A 22,973-nucleotide genomic window follows, 5' to 3' on the forward strand; every position below is an offset into this window, starting at 1 on the left:
CAGGGAGAACATTTCTGGGCTGGTTTGCTCTCCATCTCTTTCGTTGATTACTCTCTCTCTCACTCTTACAAATTGCAACACTATTTCAGCCTGATGTAACTTATTTTCGCGCCTCTTTGTATAATGTTATCCTTTTCCTTTCTTCATCAGCGTCGGCAAAATCACCGTTACTAACCACAAAAACATGGAGTGGTCATCCACGCAACTAATGCCACTGCTTGAAAATGAGACCCGTTACAAGGACGTGTACCTGACGGGATATTCAAGAATTGCCCAAAAGGATGCCGTATACCAACATATCACTTATAACTTTGAAGATACTGTCCTTGGAACCTTGAAGAAAGTCTTTGCACCTGACGAACAATTCAACATGATGGGTGTGGGAGTTGGGGCAGGTTTGTCTCGTTTTCTTTTTTTTTTTAATTGTATTTTCTTCGCTCTATCAACTCAAAGTCTTCATTCCCATATATGTCGGTTACAGCTCATTATTCCGAAGGTTCGCTTTTTCGAAGGCTCTTTAGTCCGAAGATTCGTTATTCCCAAGTTTCATTGTTCCGAATTTCATTTTCGGATTAACGAATCTTCGGAATAACGAACCTTCGGAATAACGCCACAAATGTTCGGATTAACGAACCCTTTTTCATTTTCGGATTAACGAACCTCCACGTATAGGGAATTTGTGTGTTTCGGATTAACGACCCTTCGGAATAACGAACCTTCAGAATAACGAACAGCACCCATTATTTCTTTCATGTCAAATTCGCCGTAGGCCTATATAGTTTTTCATCTTAAAATCCGGTAAAACGTGTATCATTTTGTTATTTTCCCAATATTTGCATTTAATTTTGATATACTCATAATGACAGTGTAAATTTATCCTCATCTGTTTGTTTCTTTTTTTTTCCCCTGTACCTTCAACTTCTCTGACAGGGAAAGATGAAATAGCATTCATGAAAAGTCTAAGGCCGTTTTACCAGAAGATATCCTGCACCGCAGTGGAACCAAATGCACGCCTACTCCAGACGTTCGAGCAAAATCTGAAGAGCGCCGACATCACTCCACCTGTTGATGTGAGGTGCTTTCATACGACTTTTCGTCAATACTTTGACGGACGTGGCGACGAGGATGAGAAATTCCACCTCATAAGCAGCATCAACAGTCTGTATTACCTTGGTGAAATCAAAGAATCAATGAATAAACTCTTGGCCACTTTGAAGGAAAATGGAATTCTTCTGCTGATGGTCAACTCTGGTAAATCTAAAATTTCTCTAATCTCGAGGGCTCCATTCCATTTACGGTGTCAATCTAGCGCATGCAACGTAATCTATGACAACATCGTTATCGTCTTTTATTGTTCGCAATGTGCTTTAAGAATAGGATTGATGAAGAACCTTTTTTGTTGGTCCTAACACTGGAATTTAAGTATGATGAAGAATATATGATGAAGAATATGCAGTGTTTGTTGTCTTACTTTTGATAATGGAAACGGAGTAACCAAAACAAACTTGGTAATATTTCATACAAGCATAAAGTGCATCTAAAAAGCCAAATTTTCTCAGACGTCATCCCGTAATCCTCTAGCGTTTATACACTAAATCCAAACGTGAGGAAGGATGCAAGGGACAGTCACAACCACATTTGATCTACTGGGTTACGTTAAAGTCAATTCGTGCAATAAACAATATTCATCTCAGCATGTTTGGAAGTATCTGATTCTCTGAAACGGAAGAAGGAAGAGGAGAAGGAAGACTATGTGTATATTTGTAGATCTGAAGAGTGTATCTGAGCGGTTTATAGTGACCTCGTCTACAGCCACTCTGTCTATTTTCCAATTGGTCTACTGGCAAATCGTCTATTACCGATTCGTCTAATACCCATTTGGTTTATAACTTGTTTTGTTTAGTACACATATTGTCTAGTAGTCACTTTGCCCATTACCCGTACTGTCTAATACCCAACTCGTCTAAGGAGCATTTCGTCTACTGAGCAATTGATCTAATGGCCAAGTCGTCTATACTCACAATGTCTACTTGTCATGTCGTCTAATATTCATTTCGCCTACTGCCACTTTGTCTACTCCCACCTCGTTTACAAGTCATCTCGTCTACATTCACTTTGTCTAGTTATCATATCGTCCAACTCTTAGTTCGTCTATACCCAATATGGTCTATACCCAATATGGCCTATACCCATCTAGTCTACACCCAACTGGTCTACACCCAACTGGTCTACTCCCAACTGGTCTACACCCAACTGGTCTATACCCAATTAGTCTACACCCAACTGGTCTACGCCCAACTGGTCTATACCCAATTGGTCTACTCCCAACTCGTCTACTCCCAACTCGTCTATACCCAATATTGGTCTACTCCCAACTGGTATACTCTCAACAATTTACCCAAAGTGATCATTCCTATCTGGTCATGCTAATAATGAATACATGTATACCACTTTGTCTAGTGTCCAGTCCGTCTCACTATCACGAACTATTCATAACCCTGCCAGGGTACAAAAATCAATAATAGTCTATTCTCTAAAGTTGTTAATTATTCCGCACATGCTGAATATAAAGACATATTAGAGACACGACTATCCAGTCAACATCCTGGCCGTATTTTTACCATACTTATGATTGTGTATCAAAGGTGAATTTGGATGGAGTGTTGAAGTTTGGACATATATTAAAATGCTGCGTGATTGCTTCTGATATAAATTACACATCCAGCAGAAATGTAACACAGCAAGTTTTTAACACTGTGACATTATTTTTTTTTAATAAAAAGTAATAAAATTGTCATAATTAGAACAAAAAATTTCAAACCAAATGGGGCACCAAGAGTGTTCAACCTATTTCAATGGGAAAGGAAACTGGATGAAGTAGACTTAAGTAAGGAGTTTTAGGGTAGACAAAAAAAAAAACTATGTAACTAGTAGACCAGTTGGGAGTAGACGAATTGGGAATAGACCAGTTGGGTGTAGACGAGTTGGGAGTGGACCAGTTGGGAGTAGACCATTTGGGAGTAGACCAGTTGGGAGTAGACCAGTTGGGTGTAGACCAGTTGGGTGTAGACCAGTTGGGAGTAGACCAGTTGGGAGTAGACGAGTTGGGTGTAGACTAACTGATTATTAGACTAATTGAGTATTAGACAAGGTGGATGTAGACCAATTGGCTATTAGACAAACTGAGCTGTAGACTATTTTATTCATAGACCTAATGATTAATAGACGAAATGGTCAATAGACATAATGGGTATTAGACGAAATGTGACTTAGACAAATTAGAGATTAGATTAAATGGTTAGTAGACGAAATGGCAATTAGACTAATTGGCATATAGACAAAATGGTTGGTAGACGAGTTGGCAGTAGACGAAGCGAGTTTAGACGAGATGGCATTAGACTAGGTGAACAGTGGACAGTGTGGGTGTAGACGAGGTGCCAGTTTACCATCTGAGCGTATTGACACATCCGCATCAGTGGCGGATCCAGGGGAGAGCGCTCCCGGCGGCTCCCCCGTCCCCCGTTTTTGTTTGTTTGAGTTTTTTTTTTTTTTTTTTTTTGCTAAAACAAAAGAAATAAGTCGAAAAAAAAGGGGGGCATGAGCCCCCGCTTTAATTTTGCAAAGCTGTCCCGTCTTTACGGAATTTCTGGATCCGTCCCTGACACATAGACACATGAATGTTATAAACGTAACTTTAGATGAATGAGGCATGTGTGTATGTGTGTGTGTGTGTGTGTGGTCGTGTGTGTGTATATATACTATATAGGGTGTTTTTTCCTTTTTGTCTCTATTTGCCGAGCTTTTGACAGCTTTACTGGTCTTCGTCAGTGCTTTGAAATGCATCATAAAAGAGAAAGAAAAAAAAACCCCAAAACAATCCCTACGAAATTTGAACAAAATTAACACAACAAACAGCAAGTAGTATAGGGCGCCAGGTGTCGCATGGTCCATTTCGTTACAAAATTAGTCATTTTGTCGACGAAATGAATTATTGGCCTGTTACGTAACGAAATGATAATTCAATCGACGAAATATTTATTTCGTTACGAAATGACTGCATTTCGTTGCGAAAGGGGTGTATTTAGTAACGAAATGTTTAAATGACCGTATTTTGTTAGAAAATGCTAATTTAATATACTCATTTCGTCGACGAAATGACCGATATTGTAACGAATAGACCGCTCGACACTTGCTGCCCCATAAATTAGTGAGGAGGAGGAGGAGGAGGAAGAAAAAAATCCCCGGAAAAAGAATCTCAATGGAGAAAAATCTCGGCAAAGCCGAATAATTGTGCATTGTGGGATAAAAGAACCAAACTTCGTACACAGGTTGGCAGTTCCATTCAGATTAAATTCGATACTGCATTTGCATGGCCATCGTACATTGCGCCCTTAACGGCAATATAACAGCCTTTTTGTTCAAAATGGCTGCCATAAATGTCATTGTCGTTAAAATCTGCTAATTTCAGAATGGAAAGTCAATAAGATTTTGCAAACCAACGGGAAATTACATTCAAAGTAAATTTTGATACTATGCCATCGTAAAGTGCATTTTTCGAAATAGCCACCATAAATGCCACCTTTTCGCTAGATTTGTTAATGTCAGAAGGAAAAGTCAATAAGAAGTAATTCACAAATGGGAAATTTTATTCAAAATAAATCTAGATATGAGGCCATTGGATATTGCGCCCTCAACGGCTAAGGCAAGCCATTTCTTTAGTGTCATTTTTTGTAAAGATTTGATAATTTCAGAATGGAAAGTCAGTAAGATTTTGCAAAGAAGTGGGAAATTCCGTTCAAAATAAATTTAGATACTAATGTTGCCCTCCATATAAGCTAATACAGCGAAAACCTGCAGGGATGCTGCAAACTTTTTTTAGTTGTTTTTGATTTTGTTTGTTTCTTTGTCTGGTTGTTGTTGCAAATAAGTCGTATATGTTTGCCTTTGCGCCCAAACGACCAAATTGGTCAAATTGTAGGTTTGTTGACTTGAAAGCTTATTTGAGTAAATGTCATTGTTTCAAGCGAAACTAATCAAAATTATATAAGGCCTTATAGTACGATTCATATGAAGAATTTTATATGAAGACAAATAAAGGCTATTTTCAGAGTTCTTTTAAGCCCCTGCTAAACTCCTGTTCCACTATGCCATTCTCGCTACGATTTGACAATTTTCTCAGATCGGGAAGAATCGGGTAAAACCTGAGCCGATCTGGACACGACTAACACGTGCTTGCTACGCTCTTAGGTATGATCGGGAATGAGGCATTACGATCTCTGCCGCTGCAGCTACGCTTTAGAACGATGTAGCTACGCTGTCAGTGCGATGTTGCCGATGTTATCCGATCGATGCACGCTGTATCTACGCTCTGACCGATCTATACGATCTTATCACGCTGTCACCTCGTTCAGAGAGCTGAAAAGTGCCCGATGTGCCCCGATGTACCCCGATTCGAATGTCGATTTGCAGTCAGTCAACTTATTAGCATGCAGAACCGAAGAAAAATACTGTGGACCTTGAAGAGGCTCCTCAACTCACGGTTCTTTTGCAGCAATGCATTGTTATAAACAAAGACGTGCTGATTTTTCCAAGGCTTTTTCTGGATGTCCTTGCTTTTATAGTCCGTCTTCCTCCAGTTGTAGATAATTTCATATTCTTCAAATTTCTGCTATATCCTCTTCCTCCTCTTTAAGCATCACGTGCAGTCTCTCTTTTTTCGCCTTTAAAGTAGCTGCTTTGCTGCTTTCTTCTCTTCTTTTCTTCATCTCTTCTCCTTCTTCGAAAATTTGAGCTCCTTCTTCTTCATGTTCTGCCCTGACAGGTGCAGCGACAATGCCCTCCTCCTCCTCAACAGTTCTGCCTCTCGATCTCCTTGATCTTCTTCTGGCAGACATTTTTGTGTAAGTTTTCATCCCGTTCTTGTGCTGATGTTACTACGCTCAGAAAAACATTGTTGCGCTCATCCCGCTGCTTTTACGCTGTCACTACGCTCTCCCCGCTGCGTTTACGCTGTCACTACGCTCTCCCCGCTTGCCGTACGATTGAAAATAGGTCAAGTTTGATCGGGGAGATTGGGAAGAAATTTTGAACAGGTTCAAAATTTCTTCCCGGTCTGAAAAAATGCCCACTCCAACCCCGACCTCCTCACGCTGCTGCTACGATGCTTCCGATCCCCGTACGCTTTTGCCGCTCTCTCCCGATCTGCTAGATCGGGACAGATCGGGGTCCAGGTCGTGATAGTGGAACGGGGGCTTTATCAAGCTGTCACCCCGTTCAGAGAGCTGAAAAGTGCCCGATGTGCCCCGATGTACTCCAATTCGACTGTCGATCTGCAGTCAGTCAACTTATTAGCATGCAGAAGCGAAGAAATATACTGTATACCTCGAAGAGGCTCCTCAACTTCTGGTTCTTTTGCAGCAATGTATTGTTATAAACAAAGACGTGCTGATTTTCCAAAGGCTTTTTCTTGATGTCCTAATTGCTTTTATAGTCCGTCTTCCTCCAGGTGTAGATGATTTCATATTCTTCAAAATTCTGCTATGTCCTCTTCCTCCTCTGTAAGCATCACGTGCAGTCTCTCTTTCTTCGCCTTTTAGTAAAAATTATGGGCCCAAGGTGATGTGAAAACCATAACTATGCCCGAAGCGAAGGTGAGGGCATAGTTCTGGTTTTCACATCACCGAGGACCTACACTTTATAACTGTGCCCCGAATATCAAGCTGTCATTATTTGTTTTATATACCGAAAATATAGATTCCGAAATATTGGTACCGTAGCATTCGTAATCAACGCTGATCGACAGCGCGGCGGTCGTATCATTGGTGCGTGTACGTAACATATGAGTGATCTATGTGTACGGGGTTGTTGCGACTGTCTCCAAATGTATTTGCAGGGCACAGTTAGTCAACTGTGCCCCGGGCCCAGTAAATCATGACGTCATTTTGATCAACAATCGGGCACAGTTATTTTCATGCCTCCCCTTTTAACCAATCAGATGAGAGGATTCTAGATATGAGGTATATAGTATTTCATAAAACCGGTCATTTGAGAATATATGTTTTATTGTCATTTATATTGGTAGTCCTAGTCCAGAAAAAAAAAAACTCTTATAACAACAGTTTTGTTTCTTTTTGCCTTGCGTCCGTATTCCAGCCGGACAAAATTCTTGGTTTACTTTGTCCCGGGTTTCCTTGCCGGAATAGTGTGTAGGGGTCTATGATGTATGAACCTTTGTGCGCATGTGTTTATAATGTATCATATAGTACCTATAACAAATCCAAATTTGTCCTCGCTATGATTGTTTTAACCCAGAGCACAGCGTGTCTGCCAAGCTGAGGAAGGCAATACCAATTCTTGATCGACAAGACGGTCATATCGTCTTTACAAACGAGGACGTCAGAAGAGAGGCCCAAGTGCGAGGATGTGACGTCACAGAGATACCGCTGCAGCTGACGATGAACGTCACCGAGCTTTTTGACGCTACATCCGACTTCGGAAACAAGATTTTAGATTTTTTCACAATGACCAGCTACTTTCGACAAACAGCTCCCAAGGTTTTGGTGGAAAAGGTGATGGAGTTTTGGTTTGACAATACCTCATGGGATGAATCGTGTCGCTGCCGCGTCCACTTCGAAGAGTATTTGATGATTGTACAGAAAAGCTCTCATTTGAAATTGTCATTTCACTCTTATGACTCTTTGAATCTTATGTAGATATATATGTGTTGATGAAACAAATATGTATATAATCAATATCATGGCTGGGCACTAACTGCTAAGATCTTTAAATTTGAAGTTTTACGTCCCTAAGAAGAAATGTATTGGTCCGGAATAAAGGGAAACATAACAATCAATTTTATATCTTAGCTGTCAAAATATAATCAACTTCTAGATTGTTATTCTACAGCTCTGAACAGGCGTAAATGTATGGTACCTCCGTTTTTCCAAAATACTGATTACTGTATCGTTTGTGCGATTTGAGTTAAATTGAAGTCTTTGCCGACAGTAATGAGTAATGCATATGTATGAAGAAAACATCATTAAGACATGACATTGGACCTACTCACTTAATAATGAGATTGAAGTAATGATGAACTATTTGAAGAAATCTGTAAATATGGTGTTTGAAAAGGGCTACTTTTATCAGCTTTTATTAGGTAATCTCATACGACAGTTTGCAATCCTGATTTAAGGGATGATTTGCAGACTTTCGTTGTTGAACATCTAAAAAAAATCTTAGACGTGGTACAGAGTAACAAAGTTTGTAGTCATTGGGATAAGGAATAAGAATATTTTCAGGATTCATAGCAAATCACAGTCAGCAAGGATGATGACATTGCAGTTTCACATAAGAATTGCATGATTGGATGTTCATGGCTAAAAGTCTTTCAGTATAACATTCTGTCTACGGCAATTAACAAATTTTGTCATATTGAATTATATATATGTATATATATATATATATATATATATATATATATATATAATGGGTTAATTGTTCTCGTGTTGGTGTAATGATATCATAAAAAATAAACCTGAAATCAAGTTCATGCTTTAATCACCAACAGTTTATTTTGGCACTCAAATTTTCGAGCGATTTGCTCGCTCTCAAGGTGGTGTTCTAGATGAATCAAGAACACTTGAGTTTGAGCTTGAGTTCTTGATTTATTTTGAACATAATTTATTTGGAATCAAAGAGTCATGCGTTGTTCACTAAAGAAGATGTGCTAAAAGCATCTCTGAACAATGTGCCGAGGTGTATTCAAAGAAATATCTAGGTGAAAGATCAACTGTAATAATCTCACGACGGAATGAGGAATTTGAAAGTAAGAAAACCTTTAAGTTTTCATCTGAAACATCTCCAAAAATAGAGGAGGAAAAATGAAACTAGCAAGAAAAAAAACACACATCTTACAAACATCATACCATCTGAAGACACCCTATCATACTTTCACGGAGTGTACTGCTCGAAGAACTATTCATTCTCTAGCGAATTAATAGGTTGTAGCCGTATAACACACAGATTTGTGATTGCAGCGAGCCGGGGCTGTCGTTCGACATTTCTGATACTTTATCACTCTTCCATGTCTGGTTCATTCTTTCATCTTCATCCTAGATACGAGCCAGAGTGTATATTCCCATATTTTAGTTTTATTCCTTTTTTATTAACAACGTTAATTCAAGGTAATAGTATATATCCGAAATGTAACGGTGTTAATGTAAGTATGTAAATTCTGCATTTCACAGTAAGTAAAATAAATGCACAGAAACTACTGAAAGATGATATCAAGTTTGAAGCATGACACTTTTTTTTATATCATTTATCATTTAAAAACGCGTCTGTCCTGACTTTTAGAATGCTAAACTGACTAGACAACAAAGACGACAGACAGAAACCAAACATGGGTTTCCTCCCAAATACTCGCCGTATTTATTGAACCTTTCTTCTCATTCGCCATGATGCAGCATTCCATGACCTCATACTGTAATCAAGTTCAGATGAATATACGATTATTGCGGCCTGAGGCGGTTGTTATGGCAATGGAGATTGCCTACTTAATCATCTCGTACATATCCAGCTTGGCTTTCGCCCCGATACCATCCACGTAGCGATCTTTGTAAAAACTGCTGACGAAGTCGCTGGTGGGGTAGCGGAGCTTGGGCTCTGGGGCGCCGAGGACCTCGCTGACTACCTTGGCGATGTCGTCTCCCGTCTGGAAGAAGGGGCTTAAGTGTTTTAACAAATGGTCGAAGGATTTCCCCATCAGCTGCAGAGTAAATATGGATATATGGGTACGTAAGAGTGACTGACATGATAGATACACAAACATGACCTAGCGGTGATTGGCATGTATGAAACAATTTTGGAAATTTTGACACCATGTCTGTACTCAGTTTGTGACAAAGACAATCTATGCGATGGTCGATGCAATAACAGAGGCATGATAGTAGTAAACATGCCTACTTGTTAACGTTGACGTTGGAGCGGAGATATACATGTATAGGATTTATTTTCCTATAACTGTGATCTACCATAAAAATTATGACAGAAATTATAAATAAGATTCTAACAATTATGGTTAGGACTACAGAAAAACAACGCATAGACTACACGAATATGTGGAATTCCGATGTCATTAACTTTCCAATGAAAAGAGTGGAAATAAAAACATTAACAACAATAAGAACTGGAGACTCTGGGGATCATATACCCTCCAGTACCGGGCAGCTCCAAAGGGTCAGCTGGGTGCTCTTTAGTTTCTAGACGGACCCGCAGTTTGATACCGTCTATTACAGCACCATCATGATCATCTCTGGTTGCTCTTAATGTCATTCTTGTTGCTGTTGTTGCTTTTTTTACTTTGTTACTTACAGATTTTATTTTATGCTCCTACGTTTGGAAGCAAAGACAATGATTCTTAAGGAGACTATATTATGATACTGACGATGATGATAATAGCAAGAAATAAAAAATGAAGCAGAAGCATCGTCGGAATTCAAAGAGCACCCACTACATGTAACTAACCCCTTCAAGAGCTCATAAGCTTAATAGCAAAACTTTCAATTAAGCACTTAATATTAATATTGTAACGATCAAAACGAATCAAACAGGTTCATGGGCAGCATGATAAGGCGATTATTCGCAACATGATTTTGTACATTCATATGAATTATACAATGTTATATGTGAGGGCCAACCCTGACCTTAGTCGATGGCGAATCTGTGTTGGCAGTTTGTGGAATTCCACCGGCGTTTTCTTGAAGCTTTGTGTGAACTGGACCAGGGCATACACTTGAGATCCTGTGAGAGAAAGAGAGAACGTGGGAGAAAGTGGATCGAGAGACAGGCAGACAGACAGGCAGACAGACAGACAGACAGACAGACAAAGAGAGAGACGAGACGCGAGCAAGACCGCAGTGTCGAGGAAGGAACGAAGCGCGTTTTACCAACCTCTCTCTGACTGTACAGTAGATATTTTAGCAGTCGTAACTGTTTCTTCGAAATAACATTGCTTGACAAAATTTCTACGATAAGCTATAGTGCCAGGCATTGCAATATAAGTGAGATATTGAATGCATTTTTTTTTCATCATATAAACAAATCCCGACCATAGTCTTTTAAAGCCTCGTTTTTATTTCCTGCACCTTCTGCTTGGAAGCACGCAATGGGATTTCACCGGCTTTCTTTACATTTAATCACTTATCTCAATCTTGCGATTATCATTTTATATTACGATCTTTGTTTTGATAAAATCACTTTTCCTTGTAGAAAAAAAAATCAAAGGTTGATAGTTCACCCACCAGACGTTGAAAGGTCGTAGTTCGGGATACAGACACTCTGTGAGTCCTTCCATGGCACACTTGGTCGCGGTGTATAGTGTGCAAAAAGGAAAGGCTGCATTTGGAGACAAGTTAGAACGAGGTTAAAAATATCATACGGTACGAATGCAGACATTTCTATAACCAAGGCTGAATCTTATACTGAAATGATATCCTGCTATACTATGCTATATATACTATACTATACTATACTATACTATACTATACTATACTATTAGGATGATACGAATCAATTAAGGCAAGAATTATAATTAAAATTGTACTTCAGCTCAAAACAAACAATAATGTTCTTATCAAACACATTATACATTTTATAGTAGATCCTTTACTGTTTCTATTCAACTTTTCGCTACAATGTGGTTAGATACCAACTCGCAAAGGTGACTCCATGTTCAAGAGAGGAGACAAAGTATATATTAAAGGGACTGTATAGTTTTGGTTGAGACCTAATTTCAGATTTCTAACATTTTTTGGTGAGGTAACGAGAAACCTCTTATGAAATATGAAAGAGCATGTAATTCTATAAGGAATTCAACGTTTATTTGATGAAAATAGGTTTTGAAATGGCTGAGATATCCAAAAAAGAGTGATTCTAATAAAGTGTGGGACCCACACTTTACTACAATTGCTTTGTTTTACTTTGTTTTTGGATTTTTCAGTCATTCCAAACCCGATTTTCATCAACTAAACTTTGATTTCCTCTTAAAATGGTATGCTCTGTACTTTATCATAAGTGATTTCTTGGTATCTTGCAAAAAGTTAAAAGCCCAATTCTCATCTCCACCAATACTGTACCATCCCTTTAACAATTGTTATCGCCCGATATCGTTGTTAATTTTGTTATCGAAAAATTGTTTATTCAAGGACGATTATCTTCCTTCAATATCACAATATCGTATCTGACTCCTAATTTGGCTTTATAGAAAAACATAGCACAACTCGAGTCATTCTAAGTTTAATCAATACCATATCAGCGTCAACTGAAAAATCCTGTCAGAGTATCGGTTTGTTCTTAGATTTCTCTAAAGCGTTCGATACTATAAATCTCGACATTCTTTTATACAAACTTGCGCACTATGGTATTAGAGGTAAGGCCCTAGAATGATTCGAGAGCTATCTTTCGGGAAGAAAGCAATTCGTAGCCAAAGGTGGATATAATTCGTCTACTGTTCCAATCACGTGTGGGGTACCCCAAGGAAGCCTTGTTGGACCATTGTTGTTCTATATCTATGTGATGACATTGACATTCAATGTTCTTCCAGTGTTTTTATTCTATCCTCTTTGCTGATGATTCAAATTTATTTTATGAAGATGTAGAGTAAATACACAGAGTACTTTTGTTACAGAAAAGAGCAATGCGATTGATATGCAATTGCACTTAGTGATTAAATACTGATGTCTCGTTTTAATAGAGAAAACCGCATTCTTAAGATTACTGATTTATATCGACTTCAGCTGGGTTGTTCAATGTACAATGTAGAAATTAACGTTCCCCCCGCTGTATTTGAGGAGATGTTCCAAAAGAATAAAGTTGTACACGATTACTGAACGAGACAAGCGAATGATTTCTTATCTTACTTAAATAGAAAATTGTACGTTTACTGGTCCTAAGCACTGGGATTTTTTCGATCATTCATTGAAACAAGCAATAAGCTTATAATATCTTTAGATATAAGCTCAAAATATGTTTTGCTAAGTATTAATAGTTATTAAATTCAACTCATTTCAATTCATTTATTTTCATTCTTTTTTTTTCAACAAAACATAACAGAATAAATCAGGAATTATATCATAAATATATACTTGATATACATTCGACATAAAGGATAAACGATACAGATAAAGATATGCATACTGGCAAAAAATACAAAGTTATGATTCAATTGAGAAAAAGAAAAGAATTGAGAGGTCCACTAACAAGCAATTACTTAATTTTAATGGAGTTAAATGTCTGTGTATTTCAACCAATGTTTTCTAGAAGTATTTTTAAACGGATACTTGGATGATAATCTTCTGTTTTATTCATCAGCTGTCAGTTATAGCATATAAATACACACGGGATTTAAAAGTACTTTGTATATAAACCTGTACAATGTAACCATACAATTACATTCATAACCAGGTGTCATAATTGTGTCATTGTGCATTCGTTGTAGCAGTTTGCCTTTCTTTGAAATTGTTAAACTACATACTAGTAATTTGTCTGTTTTCAGCAGGGGTCTAAAGTTTACATGCAATGCTTCTTAGTAGTCCCTTCACACTTGTAATTACAAGCAAACAATGATACGATATTTTGTATATATATTATGTGTATATATATATATATATACATATATAATGTATTCGTATCATACATTATGTCCACAACTATGTGAAATATGAATACATTTCATTCCATTTCATTTCATTTCATTTCATTCAAGTGTAAAAGTGTAACTATGATCACGAATGATTAATCCATTATTTCATAGGGCCTATACCGGTAGACCTATGCGATCATGAATAGTTTTTTTTTCCCTATTGAAATTATTTTCCACCTCTATCTCCTCTCCTCATCTTATGTACCTATGAGTACGACTTCCAAATATGAAACTGTAGTACTTTCATCCAGGGACAGTATTGTTAACAATGTGATATACGAGACCTCGAGCCTTTCATACACTGTAAAAACATCGGTGTTAGATTTAACACCACGGGTGTTAAATCTAACACCGATCAAACTTCAATAAAGGACCACACCCACAGGTGTTAAAAATGCACTGTGATGGTGTTGAAAAGTGTTCACCTGACACTTCGTGGTGTTAATTTGACACTGTACCTGGTGTTATTTTGACACTGTACTGGTGTTAATTCAAAAATGACACCACATGGTGTTGATTTGATATTTGTTGGTGTTAATATCAATGGTTTAACACCCGTCCAGCTTCAATAAGGGACCACACCAGCTGGTGTTACTTTGGTGTAAATTTATTTTCACATTTTTTCAAAAATCTAGTATTTTAATGTAAAATTCTTGATCGTCTTGTTTAAATTAAAAATCAACTAGAAGTGCAGTTACTAAGAAACTCTTCAAAAAACAGTTACAAATTCAACACCATAAATGAGCACCGAAAATTTAACACCAGCTTGGTGTTCACTATTTAACACCGGACTTTTTGCAGTGTATGAATAGTATATGTGCGTATGTGTATTAGTTTTCTTGTGATGGCATCGGCATGCGTTATAAGTATATTGTCGTTACTCACGAAGGGCAGAGACCATACTGCTGATGTTGATGATGCGGCCAGACTTTCGCTCTTTCATCCCGGGGATCACTTCTTGGATCAACCGAACCGTACCGATGACGTTGGTGTCAACCATGTTCCGTACAAGGTCAGAGGACATATCTTCGAAGAGACCCATGTATGTAAAAGCCGCGTTGTTAACTGGTGATATAGGGAATATAAGTCAAGTGGAAATTATTTACTATCTAATCATTACTATCATCGATAAATGTATTTCTGTCTTTATCATGTTTATTTGACATGATTTCCCTGGCTATCAGTCATCTCCCATGTAAGCACGTACAGGCGACACTTGCTATATAGAATTCCCCGGGAACGGTAGTTTATAACGGGAATATCGTTATTACCATGGTTTTTAGAACGGGATTTCGCTATTAGAAAATTATTTGAAAATGTATGTAGAGTTATTAGAATATTGTTATAACACTGTTATATAATTTCTTTCCGTCGTTTCTTAATTCATGGAATATAACTATGTATCAACATAATATGATATTAAACTTATCTTCAAATTTAATGTCCAAGTCAACTCAAACATAGATAGATAATTTCTTTCACATTTATATGTCCGAGTAAGACATTACAAATTACCAAAGGGCTTCACAAAGTCCATATTCAAACCTAAAAATCAAAGAAATCACCGAGGAGAAGGTCATACCACATTTTTTCTTCCTTCTTCTTCTTCTTTTTCTTCTTTGCACCAAATTGAATTTTGGGTTAAGGGGAGTATCAGTATCAATTTAAGATCATAAGTAATATAGGATTTAAGTCTCAACACAACTGCATCGAACTGAGTGAATGATAAGTAAAAGCAATTTACTCAAAATATCAAGGCGGCCATGCTTGTCCGTGATAGCCTTCAGTTCTCTCTGGATTTGGTCTTCCTTGGTGACGTCGAGCTCGTTGATGAAGAGAGACTTGTTGAGAAGACTTCCTGCCTCTTTCTCGAGGTCGCCCTTCTTCGCGAAGTTCCTCATCGACGCGTAGACCAGGTACTGGCTCGGGTTCTTGGCCAGGTGGACCGCAGTGGAGAGACCGATGCCGGACGAACAGCCGGTGATGAGGACGATTTGAGGTGCCATGGTTTCACTGGTAAAGTTCTTTAGACATTAGAAGATTGTCCGGAGACTATTAATTGAAACAAGAATCTCAAGAGTTCTAGTTACGACGGTTTTATTGAGAAGTTTATCTCAATTTAGCGAATTTTCCGTTCAAATTCGTACAAGTTGATTTGAATTGAACTGAATCTATTTCCACATGAGGTCTATACGAAAAAAAAAAGACATGCAAACAACGAGCGTGGATATGCTAATACAGGATTCACAAAAAGTACACAGTGGGGGTTTTTCCGTAATGATTGCCTTTTTGTGTGTTTTAAATGTGTAAAGTAACAATACCTTGATTTACAAAGAAATATCAATGTTGTTATGCCACATGTGTACAACTATATAAAGAATTTAAAAAGAAAATTCGGCATATCATCAGTTTCCTTGCATAATAAAAATGCACTTGACTTGCCTCGTTCAGAAAACAGGGGGAATCGCATTACCCTTACCATAGATCAGTAACAAGTCGAAGGAATGTGTACTGTGGCACTTGAATTTCAGATTTATAACTTTTGAACGGAGTGTCCGATTTTCTTCAAACTCTTATTGATTTGCTCTTCTAATATTGCTGCATCATCTCAATGCACACATGTATAAGATGAACCTGTCCCTTAAAACTTACGAAATACGCAGGGTAGACCCTATACAGGAAAAGGAAAACGACTTTTTTAATGTAGGTGACATAAATCACAATGAGTCCTCGAGATTATCAAACATTTTTTTTTTAACGAAGTCACTTTATTAAAGGACTTACTACACTTCACTGAATTTGACAATTTTACATTCCAAATGGTTGAATCTTAATGAAACATGGAAGCTTGTGACATCAGAGGATGACTGAGTGGAAAATAGATGTTTCCAGCATGTCAGGTATTGCATGGCCAGCGCTGCATATGAAACGTGGGGGGGGGGGGCAGTTTATACAGAGCGTATCAAAAAAAGAAAAAGAAAAAGGTAATCCAACTTTGGAGGGCTACCATTTCTTAATTGTCAGCTATGGGGAGCACAGTGTTAATTGTGAGGAAAGAGGAACTCTTCTTCTTTCTATTGGTACCTAATTATGTCGACAAATGTTATGCATGACTGAGCACATGAACTTTAAAGACAATAATGACAAATTGCCCTATTTCCAAGTTTGAGTGTCACATGAAAGGAACAATGCATGTCTCACTGAATGGATGAAATCTGACAATGAAAGTGTCCAAATAAACAAACCAGCCGGTACGAATGCACGTTTGTGTTAAGGTTTGTCTTCAGGGTTTCTTCTAACATTTCATGGTCCATATTAAACCTGCAACACGGTCACCTGTCCAATAACTTGGTCACTCCCACAAGGCCAAGCCACACAGTCCATTTTCTCTGTTCTTATTCAACGCATAGCTCGTAGCGACAAACCATGTTTTGAAAATGAAGGGAGAAAATGGATAATGGATTAACCTTTGTGGGAGTGACCAATTTATCAACAACGTGGCCATGTTGGAGGGTATGGACCATAAAAGGTTAGAAGAAACCGTAATTGCAAGCCTGCAGTCATGCAAGCTGGCCCGTTAATTTGACCACTTTCATTGACAGATCTCATCCATCCAGTGAGACATTTATTATTCCTTCATATGTCACTCAACTTGGAAAAAGGGCAGTTTGTCATTGTTGACTTTAAAGTTAATTTCCTCAGTCATGCATGACATTTGTCAACATAATTAGGTACCAGTGGAAAGAGGAAGAGTTCCTCTTTCCTCACAATTAACATTGAGCTCTCCATAGCGGACAATTATGAAATAGTTGGATTACCTTTTTTTAAACGCACTGTATTTCTGGTGCCCTGTATTGCCATGAACCAAACAAGTTGAAATAGAATACTCTTTAAATACTAAAGGTTGAACATGAATTGGTACGTAATTTACACATTCAACTAAGAAATCTCCAAAGATACCAATTCATCAATGAGAAATATTCTCAATCGATTTTAACAGAGGTGTGCTGCTGGACAAATCAATATGAGGATTGAGTTAATAGGCGAAAAGCACGTTTTCTACATTGTAAACACGTTTACAAAGCACATTACAATAATTAACATGGAAAGAAACAAGTTTTCTTTTAGAATATTTTGTTTAAGAGAATTTAAACATTATCAGATTTGATTTTACATAAATCACTAACAGAATTCCAAGATATTTGTTCATAAAAAACAACTCTAAACGTTAATTTGAAACAGTCTATCTAGTTTCGTTTTTTTCCATAGTATGAATTTAGTCTTGTATCGGTTATGATTCCAGTTTTATCAATATCAAGAGTTAGTTTGCTTGCTTTAATTCAGATGCTTATTTCATATACACGCAGTTTTATATATATATATATATATATATGTATATATATATACTCCTAGATGGGTCATTTGGAAGACATTTCCATTTGTTTTATATGCAAATTTTAAAACACATGTTCAATGGCAATTTACGCAATGGAGACACGAAAATTGTCTCCTTAATGACCAGTTGTCTCCCTAATGAAGACACTTCCCCCCAATATGTCTCCCTAAGGTGCCAACTAGGGATATATATATATATATATGTATATATGTTTATATATATATATATATGTATATATGTTTATATATATATATATATATATATATATATACACATATTGAGTAGGTTGTCCACATGTTGGCGTGTCGATACACTATACTCTTTATACCCTATATACTCTATATACTATACTCTACATACTCTTTCTCAAGTGTATCAACACTTGAGGAAGAGCGAGTCGCTCGAAAATTTGTGTGCAGAAATAAACCGTTGGTGAATACAGCATGAACTTTGTTCCAGTTTTGTTTTTTATCTTATATATATATATATATATATCATGTATATATATATATATATATATATATATATATATATATACCTGTATACTTGTACTAACCTACTACTGTGAGCTGTTTAGTATATCAAAAAGGGCATCGTTTAATATGAAACGGTCTATTTGAATATCGAATGCTTTATTCAATTCAACAAACACAATAAGGGCATTATACACCATCTATTGCTTGATTATTTTCTTCTTTATGAATTATCAATTTTATGAATAACCCCGTCTATTGTCCGAAGAGATATCTATGAACAAAATAATTTCTCTCTAAAAAGAGTGATTACTAGTAATCTTTTTCAAATACACTTTGCTGATATACATGTATTAGAAAATACTGTTTGATGTTAGATTGATTTATGATAATAAACATCATTGTGTCGGCCCTTTTAAAGATGGTTGTAATTCTGGCAATTTTCCTTTTTGTATAAGATATACTTCATGCTTAACAGCTGTCAAAAAAAATACCACTGAAGAAATACCTATTCAATAAATTACACGCTTCACTACCTTAATGTAGATATCATCAATTCAAGCATTATTTTGTATTATTTTTAATTTCATCAACAATAGTTATGATCTAAACAGATGTTGCCGGTTTTAGATAGATCATATTCTAATAAGGAGTATTAAAAAAATCGATATGAACGACCTGTGACATTTGTATTCAATGTTTTTAGCTTCAATGCTAATATCTACAAAAAACAATTGTGAAAAAGAATTACAATATTTTGCATATCAGTTGTATTTTCATTATCAATTTCAAGTGATTCTATTTTATTCTTTTTTATTCATTGAAAACTTTGTTTATCAATTTTCACATTGAGTTACTATCAAATTCATTAGATGTTCTGTTTAAAATATTCCCTTTCAGCTGTTTTAACTTAATTGCCACAAAATAGCGATATTCAGTATGATGCCAACTTCTTGCAAACCGAGAAAAACATTCTTTACACTGATTCTTCAATATTTGCGTATAATATAATATTTTTCATCAATACCGTCAATCAACACATAGTCATTCCCAAAACGTATTTAGTTGATTTAAAACAAATGCAAATTAGCATTAGAATCTCGAAATACTTGGCTCTCCCGGGATACCTATATATTTTTCTCCTGTGAAAAAGCTGAAAGAGGTAAATATTGCCAAATGATAACGAATATCAGTTAACAATATACCGGACTGAATAAAAGAGCTACCGTTAGTAAAGATGTTCAGCAAATAATCATTGACTGCGAGGGCGATGGTACAATCTAACATCGCCGTTGTGGTCAGCGAGGTGTTTATCAGGCCGAGGCGAAGGCGTGAATGCTGATAGAGGCCTCAAGGATCACCAAGGAGATGTGAGAAATAGAAGATGATTATTTGCTTTATATTCCACATCGATTAACAAACTTGAAATTTCATAAAAATGTATCCCACCAACCAAGCAGAATTTTATTTTCTAATTGTGCATGCTGAATATTACAACACAGGCGGTACAATCGCAGTCCGCGGCAGTCGAATGAACGAGACTAACATTAGATCTAAGACGATAACAAGCGATACTGATGTATCGATAATTATGCGATGTGCACGGGTGTGTGCCACTAAAACTTTCTTTGACTTGGCCGTGGCCGATAGATTCGAGCGATACCTATATCGATTGCAATCGCTGGTATGGTAAAAAGGGCTAATTAAAAAAGTATATCACAATGATATGTGATATTTTTACCAAGGCATGGATGTTGGGAGAAAACATCTCTCAGTTACGTGTTCCAATGCAAATAAAACCATTGGTCAAACATATTTATATTTCATATCCAATAAAGTAGCAAATGTTTTGTATGATTCTTGCACGACTGCCAATAAGAGGATGTTTGGTTGGTGTTGCGGGAGAAGAAAGTTTTGTCAGTGCCATACTATATGTTAACACGCTGCAGATTCCATTTTGGGTCTTGCTGTCAGGCTCTCCGAATTCATCATTAGCAATCCCACATTCTACTTCGTTTCCCTCTCTTCCTCTTTCCCTCTTCCTCTTTCTAACTTTCTATACAGAGCTTGACGGCAGGCACCAAATGGCTTAAGTAGCTGTACATGTTACTTTTTATGTCTTACTGATCATATCCTGGCGATAGTTTTAATGCAACAACAGTTTATAGTGTATATACCAAAGTAGGCTTTATGATTATGCAAATCATGTTGTACTCCTGAAACCAATGATAGCTCGGTCACAGTAATGGTTCACATTATAGTATTTTTTTTTTCTTATTTGGCACTATTACATCATCTGGTCTTATCTTCTATCCGTTCTCCGTTTCTTTTTCACAAACACTGATTACTCGGGGCTTACAGTCAAACAAGCTTGCTTTCATGTAGGTCCCGTCATACTTTTCTTTGATCAACCCCATCTCGATTTCGATTTTGACCAGTTATCATTACATATAATTACTGTGTTATCACCATGTATATTGTTTGTGTTTTGCACATTGTTTACAAGGTGAAAGAACTTGTTTGATTTCTGTTATAATGTCCATAATTGAGAAGTATGGAAATAAATGAATTAAATTGAATTGAATTGATATGGCTTCCAAATCGCGGCCCGCCATTCGCTATCGTCAGTCAGTTGAGAAATTGACCTATGTACTCACATTGTTTTCGTGTTTTCAGGGGATAGGTTATCTCTAGCAACCAGAGACCTCACCTCAGTCTTTCAGAACTTAAAGGAAACCCAAACAGTGAAAGTTTGAAGAAAATCGCACAATCGATGCAAAAGTTATGAATTTTTAAAGGTTTGTTGCTGGAACCGCTGGATGAGGAGACTACTAGAGGTTATGACGTCATTGTGGACAACAATATAAAGAAAATATAAAGGGAATTCCACAAAAATTCATTTTTCATGAAAATTACACATTCCATCAATTAGATACTGACATATGTTAAGGGTATTAATTATTCCCCCTGCTTTCTGAAAGCGGTTAGTGAAGTGCTCTTTCACTGTGCTAGAAAAGTGAAAGCATGTTGAATTTCCTTTATAATTGTTGTCCACACATTTGTCATAAACTTGAGTAGTCTCCTCATCCAGCGGTTCTAACACCAAACCTTTAAAAATTCACAATTTTTGCATCGATTGTCTGATTTTCCTCAAACTTTCACTAATGTGTTCTACTAATGTTCCTGCTTTCACTCAATCCACATTTCTCTTTGGGTTTAGGTTTCCTTTAACACAAATTAAATATGCAAGCTCGATTCCACTATTCAAAATCTATATGACAAAATCAAGTAAAGCTTCGTTTCAGTAAAGTTTAATCTCTCCGCTTGTGTAAAAGAAATTAGTATGATTAAAAAACCTCAAACAAATATGAACATAAAAACCAGAGTATTCATTACAAATATAATTATTTGAGTAAAACGTACATCATATTTCACGGTATATCTTAAAGTAAATAGGCGGAGAAGACTGCTATCGATAAGGAAATCGCTTGACTTGGATAACGGTCTCGAAACATTAAAATAATATGGCATGTTAGCATGTTCTCCCTTTTTGTGACTGAAGGAACAAAACACGTACACACAATCAATAACGTAAGTTTTCAAGTATTTACAATGTCATTTGACCACGGAGGACAACATAGGGGATAAAAGAAGACAGAAACGAAATTAGAGGACAAGAATAAGGGAGTGCCCGAATTGGAAAAGAAGAGAGAAGAAAAAAGAAGTTAAGAGACAGTATACAGCGATCACAGAAACACAAAACAATTCAGTATTATTTAAGGATTCATATTTGAAACAAGGAGACTTTACAGATAACCAATCACTATGATTTGGGGGGTAAAATAAATCGGAGAGCATAATTTCTCATTCGAGTAATACATTGCGAGAATTTTTTCAAGAATGATTTAAAGCATCGTAAAGAAGTACTGCGTCTAAGATCATCAGTCGATAATTTCCATGTATCTGGACCATGGTCTCTCATAGACTTTTGAGCTATGATAAGTTTAGAATTTTCCAAATGATAATCCGTTGCTTGATGGGTAGGATATAAATGAATGCTAAAGTTTTAAAATAATATACATATCTGTAACAAAAGCATTTTAGGGAGCTGAGTGTTAGTATATTAAATACTTGAATATTGCTGTTTGCCACGTATGTACATGAATAGCATAGATTCTAAGACTCTTAAAGTCATGAAACAAACTTTCAGTGCGTGCTAAGTAGTGAGAACTAGTGATATGTCTTATACGTCACGTTCGGGTATTTTTTCCATAATGGCAATTTAGAGTTAAATTGGTAATGCTATTTCCCCTGCAGACAATATTACCACTTCTGAAATAGAACAGAGCATACCATTTTTAGAGGAATTCAAATTTTATTAGATGAAAATCGGTTGTGGTATCGC

The 22,973-nt window shown here is 36.7% G+C and overlaps 2 protein-coding genes across 2 annotated transcripts; one reads left to right on the forward strand and one right to left on the reverse strand.

Annotated features, from left to right (window-relative positions):
* The first annotated feature begins 184 nt into the window (after positions 1-184).
* Positions 185-9,474, forward strand: LOC139720925 (histamine N-methyltransferase B-like). Its single transcript, XM_071632254.1, has 4 exons — positions 185-395; positions 931-1,251; positions 7,312-7,582; positions 9,465-9,474. The coding sequence occupies exons 1-4, from the start codon at positions 185-187 to the stop codon at positions 9,472-9,474; spliced, it is 813 nt and encodes a 270-aa protein (XP_071488355.1).
* A 76-nt stretch (positions 9,475-9,550) lies between these two features.
* Positions 9,551-15,705, reverse strand: LOC139720926 (retinol dehydrogenase 8-like). Its single transcript, XM_071632255.1, has 5 exons — positions 15,444-15,705; positions 14,585-14,764; positions 11,301-11,394; positions 10,704-10,800; positions 9,551-9,766 (listed from the first exon to the last, which is right to left on the reverse strand). The coding sequence occupies exons 1-5, from the start codon at positions 15,703-15,705 to the stop codon at positions 9,551-9,553; spliced, it is 849 nt and encodes a 282-aa protein (XP_071488356.1).
* Positions 15,706-22,973: the final 7,268 nt, after the last annotated feature.

This window comes from Diadema antillarum, unplaced genomic scaffold (assembly GCF_040938485.1).
Source record: "Diadema antillarum isolate AM-2024a unplaced genomic scaffold, OU_Dant_1.0 scf00000135, whole genome shotgun sequence".
In the NCBI taxonomy this organism is placed as follows: domain Eukaryota; kingdom Metazoa; phylum Echinodermata; class Echinoidea; order Diadematoida; family Diadematidae; genus Diadema; species Diadema antillarum.

Excerpts from the sequence above, each read along its gene's own strand:
- LOC139720925 (XM_071632254.1), top strand. The coding sequence starts at position 185 with ATGGAGTGGTCATCCACGCAACTAATGCCACTGCTTGAAAATGAGACC. Across the intron at positions 396-930 it reads GGGTGTGGGAGTTGGGGCAG|GGAAAGATGAAATAGCATTC; the intron begins GTTTGTCTCGTT and ends CTTCTCTGACAG. Across the intron at positions 1,252-7,311 it reads TCTGCTGATGGTCAACTCTG|AGCACAGCGTGTCTGCCAAG; the intron begins GTAAATCTAAAA and ends GTTTTAACCCAG.
- LOC139720926 (XM_071632255.1), bottom strand. The coding sequence starts at position 15,705 with ATGGCACCTCAAATCGTCCTCATCACCGGCTGTTCGTCCGGCATCGGT. Across the intron at positions 11,395-14,584 it reads CAGTATGGTCTCTGCCCTTC|CCTTTCCTTTTTGCACACTA; the intron begins GTGAGTAACGAC and ends CTCCAAATGCAG. Across the intron at positions 9,767-10,703 it reads CAGATTCGCCATCGACTAAG|CTGATGGGGAAATCCTTCGA; the intron begins GTCAGGGTTGGC and ends TTTACTCTGCAG.